Genomic DNA, 9,144 nt, shown 5'->3' with positions numbered 1-9,144 from the left:
AGGTCTACAAGTCCCTCTCCCACATCCGTCTCTCCACCATTCAGACTGGCAACACACTTTCCCTTAACGCACAGTGAGTATATCATAAATAATCAATCTGATCAATCAATCTATAGTTATCTGATGGACACAATGGAATGTAGATGAAGGCCTGTGAATATTTCCTCGATTGAGTTTTTTTGATGTTGCTATAATGTATGTGATGCACAGTGAGTATATTGTAAATATAATAGACAATCAATCTGATCACTCTATAGTTAAAGTATAGATTCAATAGAGTGAAGATTTAGATGAAGGAATACGAATATTATGAATATGTTCTCGACTGAGTTGGAAAGCTTGATTGTAGGCTCTATTGATTTATTGTGGATATCTCTGTATCACAGGAGGTTGGTGGTACCTTAATTGGGGAGGACGGGCTCGTTCTAATGACTGGAGCGGAATCAGTGGAATGGTATCAAATACATCAAACACATGGTTTCCATGGTTTCCAGGTGTTCGATGCCATTCCATTTGCTCTGTTCCGGCCATTTTTATGAGCCGGTCAAAGTTGCTAGATGACTCTGTTAATTACCCACAATCTTACTTCCCCTCTCTCTCCATCTTGTGCTGAACTTTACTCTCAATAGCACCATGTCTTCAGATAGTGGATCCATTAGCTAATATCTAATTATAAGAATTGTCTCTCCGGATAGTTTGTTATCAAGTAGATATGTGATCGAATCAGCCGTATGTGTCACTGTCAGTGTTTTGGAAAGTTGACTTGTAAAGCAGACAGACAAAGTGACAGTAGTTGATCATTTTGATACACCAAGGGCAGCTTTCTCAAAGTCAGTTACCCAGCCATCCATCCAGCCAGCTCTCCATCCATCCAGCCAGCTCTCTATCCATCCACCCAGCTCTCCATCCATCCAGCCAGCTCTCCATCCATCCAGCCAGCTCTCCATCCATCCAGCCAGCTCTCCATCCATCCAGCCAGATAGCTCTCCATCCATCCAGCCAGATAGCTCTCCATCCATCCAGCCAGATAGCTCTCCATCCATCCAGCCAGCTCTCCATCCAGCCAGCCAGCCAGCTCTCCATCCAGCCAGCCAGCCAGCTCTCCATCCATCCAGCCAGCCAGCCAGATAGCTCTCCATCCATCCAGCCAGATAGCTCTCCATCCATCCAGCCAGATAGCTCTCCATCCATCCAGCCAGCTCTCCATCCATCCAGCCAGCCAGCTCTCCATCCAGCCAGCCAGCCAGCTCTCCATCCATCCATCCAGCCAGCTCTCCATCCATCCATCCAGCCAGCTCTCCAGCCAGCCTGCCAGCTCTCCATCCATCCAGCCAGCTCTCCATCCATTCAGCCAGCTCTCCATCCATCCATCCAGCTCTCCAGGCAGTGACGGGTAGCGATGACGGTAACGTATTCGCGGAGGGTTGCTGACGCGGGGCTAGGGACCTTCTCTCATCTCCTCCTCCGATGGAAGGGAAGCATCTACAAGCTGCTGTGGCGAGAACTGATCATCTTCACTACACTGTACTATTCCTTCAGCATCATATACAGGTAACCTCACCATTTACACAGATAGCCTCATTATTTACACAGGTAACCTCATTTACACAGATAGCCTCATTATTTACACAGGTAGCCTCATTATTTACACAGGTAGCCTCATTATTTACACAGGTAGCCTCGTCATATACACAGGTAACCTCGTCATACACAGGTAACCTTGTCATACACAGGTAACCTTGTCATATACAGGTAACCTCGTCATATACACAGGTAACCTCGTCATATACACAGGTAACCTCGTCATATACAGGTAAACTCATCCTTTACACATTTAACCTCATCTGATCTAGAAGACAGACGGTCTGTCTTACCTCTTTACAGTGTATTTCTTTGCTTTTATTGCTGGTCCCTTCAAATCAAAGATCACAGCAACTTTGTACAATCAAATGCCTGGGAACATTGTGGGTATATTAGTTACCCCTATCTTTCTGCAGTTGTTGTCACTCCCTCCCTATCATATTGAATCATACAGGAGCTTAGTTAACTTTGTGACAGAACTGTTCTCTCCAGGTTTGTGTTGAATGAGGGTCAGAAGAGGCTGTTTGAGAAGCTGGCCATCTACTGCGACCGTTACGCAGAACTCATCCCTGTGTCCTTCGTATTGGGTGAGAATACATGGCGTCTGTTCTGTTCTATTCTGCTGTGTTCTGTTCTGCTCTGTTATGTTATGCTCTATTCTGCTCTGCTGTGCTCTGTTCTGTTGTACTCCTGTTCTGTTCTGTTCTGTTCTGCTCTGCTGTGCTCTGCTCTGTTATGTTATGTTCTGTTCCAGTTGCGGCTCCTGGAAAAATTCTCAGGGGGGGCAATTTTTCTGATGATTTAGGTGACCTACACACATTTAAAAAAAGATATGTCCAGCAACAACATGAAGACAGGGGCAGCATATAAGTCAATACCAGAAGCATTTATTGACTGATCTCAAAAGTGTTGGCTTACCAGGGTTGGTGGAGCCCTCAGTTTCATCTTTGCCTCGCAAAGCTAACTCAAACACTCCGCAAAACTTCACACACTGGATTAGCCGGCTGAGGATGTGGCGGTTCTTGCTAATGTCGTAGTAAATATATTTGTTATAGTGAATATGGAATATGATATGTTGAGTAAAATGTTGTGCTAAGATCTATTTAGGTCAGGAGCTGGTTATAAGTTCTGTTCCTATCCAATAACAATGGACAAAAGGTTCCTATCTTGTCAGCCTTGTCAGTTTCAGTTCTCCAGTAAACTTGTGATTATCAACACTAACCTCATCGTTGTGGCGGCGGACAGCTAGCCTGTATCCCTCATCCAGTTGAGTGGGAATGTTCACTCTCCCCAAAGCAGACAATCTCAAACAGCTATCCATGTGGGTCTTTGACAGCTTATGTTTCTTAATCTTTCCTGAAAGATGGTGCATGTCCGTTACACACCAGTCGCTGTCCAAGCGGTGCTGTCTGCCGTGCCGCCTTCAGGGTGAAAGAGTAAGCAGGGGGTAGCAGAAGACTGCATTAGCTACATCGCAGCCTGCTAGCCAGGTTTTTCGTTTGAACCAATTTTTGGAAAATCCTCGGGTGTAGGACTTCCCCCCTTTAGTAGAAACCTGTTGAATTATTAAATTTGGTCTGGGAGGTCCTAATTGTTTTGTTGCCAATTTATCTTCATTTGTTCACCGACAAAAAGGGAACTTCTTTCAAAGACACAATCGAGTTGCACTGAAGCCTAGCCATTTTGATAGAAGTAGTGAATTGATTGACGCTGCTACCTGCTCTTTTCTTAGTTACGTTCATGGTTATATGTTACGTATGACGAAAGCGTAAGTGCAAGCCCTCAGAAACCCATAGAGATTGTATTGAAAGCTCTGATATTTGAAAAAATAGATTTTACATGGGAGTCTATGACAGACTTCTGGGCGATTTTCAACCTGACTGAAATCGCCCCAAAAGGGGGGGGGGCCATTTGAAGCACGACTTTAGCCTGATTGGACATTTAGTGGCACTGTGGCAGATCAGACGTCTAGATTACAACACTGATAACTACTGTTGCCGTGATATAATTGATTAGAAAAAAAATCCCTTCCTTTTCCCGTTTGGCAGTGCGTCGCCCATATCGCCCTATTGAACACACCGCCCCTGTTCTGTTCTATTCTGCTCTGCTGTGCTCTGTTCTGTTGTACTCCTGTTCTGTTCTGTTCTATTCTGTTCTGTTGTACTCCTGTTCTGTTCTGTTCTGTTCTGCTCTGCTGTGCTCTGTTCTGTTGTACTCCTGTTCTGTTCTGTTCTGTTCTATTCTGCTCTGTTGTGCTCTGTTCTGTTGTACTCCTGTTCTGTTCTGTTCTGCTCTGCTCTGCTGTGCTCTGTTCTGTTATGTTCTGTTCTATTCTGCTCTGCTGTGCCCTGTTCTGTTGTACTCCTGTTATGTTCTGCTCTATTCTGCTCTGCTGTGCTCTGTTCTGTTGTACTCCTGTTCTGTTCTGTTCAGTTCTATTATATTATGTCTAACTGCTTTGTGCACAGCAGGGTTGGGGTCAACTCCATTTCTGAAATTCCAATTCCAATTGTCTTCATTGCTTACAATTGGATTGGAATGTCTTTTTACTTCCTGAATTGAAGCGTGTCAAAGAACAACGTTGTGGTCCAGCACCTTTCTGAGGTCTCTGTACCTCTTCTTCATTGTTCTTTCTTTGAAAGCAAAGAATGTAAAAAGATTCAAATAGCTACAGTTGAAGTCGGAAGTTTACACACACTTAGGTTGGAGTCATTAAAACTTGTTTTTTCAACCACTCCACAAATGTATTGTTAACAAACTATAGTTTTGGCCAGTCGGTTAGGACATCTACTTTGTGCATGACACAAGTAATTTTTCCAAAACAATTTTTACAGACAGATTATTTCACTTATAATTCACTGTATCACAATTCCAGTGGGTCAGAAGTTTACATACACTAAGTTGACTGTGCCTTTAAACAGCTTGGACATTTCCAGAAAATGATGTCATGGCTTTAGAAGCTTCTGATAGGCTAATTGACATAATTTGAGTCAATTGGAGGTGTACCTGTGGATGTATTTCAAGGCCTACCTTCAAACTCAGTGCCTCTTTGCTTGACATCAAAAGAAATCAGCCAAGACCTCAGAAAAAAAATTGTAGACCTCCACAAGTCTGGTTCATCCTTGGGAGCAATTTCGAAACTCCTGAAGGTACCACGTTCATCTGTACAAACAACAGTACGCAAGTATAAACACCATGGGACCACGCAGGCCGCCATACCGCTCAGGAAGGAGACGCGTTCTGTCTCCTAGAGATGAACGTACTTTGGTGCGAAAAGTGCAAATCAATCCCAGAACAACAGCAAAGGACCTTGTGAAGATGCTGGAGGAAACAGGTATGGATATATTGAAGCAACATCTCAAGACATCAGTCAGGAAGTTAAAGCTTGGTCGCAAATCGGTCTTCCAAAGTTGTGGCAAAATGGCGTAAGGACAACAAAGTCAAGGTATTGGAGTGGCCATCACAAAGCCCTGACCTCAATCCTATAGAACATTTATGGGCAGAACTGAAAAAGCGTGTGCGATTAAGGAGGCCTACAAACCTGACTCAGTTACACCAGCTCTGTCAGGAGGAATGGGCCAAAATTCACCCAACTTATTGTGGGAAGCTTGTTGAAGGCTACCCGAAACGTTTGACCCAAGATAAACAATTTAAAGGCAATGCTACCAAATACTAATTGAGTGTATGTAAACTTCCGACCCACTGGGAATGTGATGAAATAAATAAAAGCTGAAATAAATCATTATCTCTACTATTATTCTGACATTTCACATTCTTAAAATAAAGTGGTGATCCTAACTGACCTAAGACAGGGAATGTTTACTAGGATTAATTGTCAGGAATTGTGAAAAACTGAGTTTAAATGTATTTGGCTAAGATGTATGTAAACCTCCGACTTCAACTGTATGTGTTGGGCTTTAGCTGAGATTATTCTTTACAGAGTCAAGTACTGTATATTTGTCCAGGCCTCCATTGTTCCTTGAATAGCACCATTCATTCTCACTGTCGATAATTCTAATGTCTTAACTTCTAATAGTAACTGTATCCCTTGGTGAATTGGGAGAGAGTGAGATGATTGCCATCTAAGAGCCAACATCTTTTTTTTTGCAGCAGTGCTGCCTGCCAGCAGTAATCGTCTCTGATTTAATTGAGAGATGAAAGGAGCTATCATCGTTAAGTAACATAATATAAATTCTGCCGGTTAAAGCAACTGGGATATTAGTCCATCTACTGAGGTCAGATTTAATTGATTTTAGCTTTCTGTTAAAGTTTCTGGTAATGGTTTTCTCTAAGGAAGGAAATATATCTACTCCCAAATATTAAAAATGGGAAACGATAGGGATTCCATAAGTAGAGATGGAGTCCTCCATCGTGGTCTTGAGAGGTAGTAGGGCAGATTTGGTTAGATTCATGATCTTCAATGCATTTGGGAGCGATTGAGATAAATTGTCTAAATCTACACTACCAGTCAAAAGTTTTAGAACACCTACTCATTCAAGGGTTTTTCTTTATTTTTACTATTTACTACATTGTAGAATAATAGTGAAGACATCAAAACTATGAAATAACACATATGGAATCATGTAGTAACCAAAGAAGTGTTAAACAAATCAAAATATATTTTAGATTCTTCAAATAGCCACCATTTGCCTTGATGACAGCTTTACACACTCTTTGCATTCTCTCAACCTGCTTCATGAGGTAGTCACCTGGAATGCATTTAAATTAACAGGTGTGCCTTCTTAAAAGTTAATTTGTGGAATTGTTTTACTTCTTAATGCGTTTGAGCCAATCAGTTGTGATGTGACAAGGTAGGGGTGGTATACAGAAGATAGCCCTATTTGGTAAAAGACCAAGTCCATATTATGGCAAGAACCGCTCAAATAAGCAAAGAGAAATGACAGTCCATCATTACTTTAAGGTCAGTCAATACAAAAAAATCCCAGAAATGTTCAATACGCACAAAATGCTTATTTCTCTCAAAATTTGGCACAAATTTGTTTATATTCCTGTTAGTGAGCATTTCTCCTTTGCCAAGATAATCCATCCACCTGACAGGTGTTAAAGGGACATTTCATAAGCCACCTCCAATGTCATTTTAGAGAATTTGGCAGTACGTCCAACCGGCCTCACAACCACAGGCCCGCCAAGCCAGGACCTCCTCCACATCCGGCTTCTTCACCTGCGGGATCGTCTGAGGGGAGGGGGGGCGGGGTCCTGAGGAGTATTTCTGGGCTGGGCCTGGCTCCCCTGTGGATGGACCAGCTGCCAAGTGGGTGGGCCTATGCCCTCCCAGGCCCACGCATGGCTGCACCCCTGCCCAAATATGTGAAATCCATTGATTAGGGCCTAATGAATTTATTTCAATTGACTGATTTCCTTATAATAACTGTAATTCAGTAAAGTCTTTGAAATTGTTGCATGTTGCGTTTATATTTTTGTTCAGTATCGTAAAATATCGTCCACATATGAGATGAAGTGATCAATACATTTTTGGATAATTTATGTTATTTCCTTCGATTGATGAATTGCCTGGTCCAGGGATTCCATGGATAATAAAAATAGCAAAGGAGAAATCGGATCACCTTGTCTGCTGCTTCTAGTCTACTAATTGGTTGATGATGTAATTGGACACACTTATCTTCCTCTATTTTTTTTAGTGATTCTGAACGGAGCAGAGCAGATATTTCCTGTTATAGCTATGGCTGAGGGATTGGCATATAGTATTTTAATCATATTAATGAAATTAGAGCCAATTCCCATAAATAATACAATGTATTATTACCACATCATAATGCGCTATGCCTGCAGTCTATGACAGGTAACGTGTTACTGTTAAAGGGAAACTTCATATTTATCTTCTCCAGTGAAAAATGTGCATTTCTATGTTTTGTAGAATTAGTAGTTAATTCGTAGGCAATGCCTCCTCATAATTGGTTAAAATCACATGATGCACAACGATGATGTCATTGGAAACACTTATCTTCATCTATCTTTTTTGATAAATAACGTATTTTTAGTCACCTCCATGTGTTTGTGTCTCCCTCAGGTTTCTATGTGACCCTGGTGGTGTCTCGGTGGTGGGGTCAGTTTGAGAGTGTACCCTGGCCGGACCGGCTGGGTGCGCTGGTGGGCGCTCACATCCGCGGTACCGACGAGAGCGCCAGGCTGACCCGCCGGACCCTGATGCGGTACGCCAACCTGTCCGGCGTGCTTATCTACCGATCGGTTAGCACGGCAGTCTACAAGAGGTTCCCCACCATGGAGCACCTGGTGCAGGCAGGTACGACCTACGACCTCTTGCCTACTACCTAACCCTAACCATAACCCTTACCCTCGTTGAACTCTAGGGTACGACACCAAACCTAGTCATAACCCTTAACCTAGTTGACGCCAAGAGGTTCCCCACCTGTGATGTCATATACAGGCAGGTACGCTGTGATGTCATATACAGGCAGGTACGCTGTGATGTCATATACAGGCAGGTACGCTGTGATGTCATATACAGGCAGGTACGCTGTGATGTCATATACAGGCAGGTACGCTGTGATGTCATATACAGGCAGGTACGCTGTGATGTCATATACAGGCAGGTACGCTGTGATGTCATATACAGGCAGGTACGCTGTGATGTCATATACAGGCAGGTACGCTGTGATGTCATATACAGGCAGGTACGCTGTGATGTCTGATGTCACAATGCTCTGCACCCTGGAGTTAAAACTCACAGCTCAAACCAGCAACCCTGGAGTTAAAACTCACAGCTCAAACCAGCAACCCTGGAGTTAAAACTCACAGCTCAAACCAGCAACCCTGGAGTTAAAACTCACAGATCAACCCAGCAACCCTGGAGTTAAAACTCACAGCTCAAACCAGCAACCCTGGAGTTAAAACTCACAGATCAACCCAGCAACCCTGGAGTTAAAACTCACAGATCAACCCAGCAACCCCGGAGTTAAAACTCACAGCTCAACCCAGCAACCCTGGAGTTAAAACTCACAGCTCAACCCAGCAACCCTGGAGTTAAAACTCACAGATCAACCCAGCAACCCTGGAGTTAAAACTCACAGCTCAACCCAGCAACCCTGGAGTTAAAACTCACAGCTCAACCCAGCAACCCTGGAGTTAAAACTCACAGATCAACCCAGCAACCCTGGAGTTAAAACTCACAGATCAACCCAGCAACCCTGGAGTTAAAACTCACAGATCAACCCAGCAACCCTGGAGTTAAAACTCACAGATCAACCCAGCAACCCTGGAGTTAAAACTCACAGATCAACCCAGCAACACTGGAGTTAAAACTCACAGATCAACCCAGCAACCCTGGAGTTAAAACTCACAGATCAACCCAGCAACCCTGGAGTTAAAACTCACAGATCAAACCAGCAACCCTGGAGTTAAAACTCACAGATCAACCCAGAATCCAAAACTGGACAGACTGTACAGTAAAGTAGCGCATCTCACCTGCAGCCTGTGTTCTCAGAGCCACCCCAAACAGATACCACACGGCTGGAACAGAGGACAAAAGTGGGACATAGCTAGTGCTACTCTAGCTTGTTTGTA

The 9,144-nt window shown here is 43.4% G+C and overlaps 1 protein-coding gene across 1 annotated transcript in view; it reads left to right on the top strand.

Moving 5' to 3' along the window:
• The first annotated feature begins 1,350 nt into the window (after positions 1-1,350).
• The window catches only part of LOC121531592 (bestrophin-2-like), an 11,981-nt gene continuing 4,187 nt past the window's right edge, over positions 1,351-9,144 (top strand). Inside the window, exons 1-3 of the mRNA XM_045215914.1 lie at positions 1,351-1,551; positions 2,074-2,168; positions 7,631-7,864. Of these exons, the coding sequence (XP_045071849.1) occupies positions 1,400-1,551; positions 2,074-2,168; positions 7,631-7,864 (481 nt within the window). The 5' untranslated portion in view covers positions 1,351-1,399. The remainder of the gene's footprint in view (positions 1,552-2,073; positions 2,169-7,630; positions 7,865-9,144) is intronic.

Source organism: Coregonus clupeaformis, unplaced genomic scaffold (genome assembly GCF_020615455.1).
Source record: "Coregonus clupeaformis isolate EN_2021a unplaced genomic scaffold, ASM2061545v1 scaf0552, whole genome shotgun sequence".
NCBI classification, from domain to species: domain Eukaryota; kingdom Metazoa; phylum Chordata; class Actinopteri; order Salmoniformes; family Salmonidae; genus Coregonus; species Coregonus clupeaformis.
Note: the sequence above shows the minus strand (reverse complement) of the source record. Positions and strands in the feature narration are given on the sequence as shown.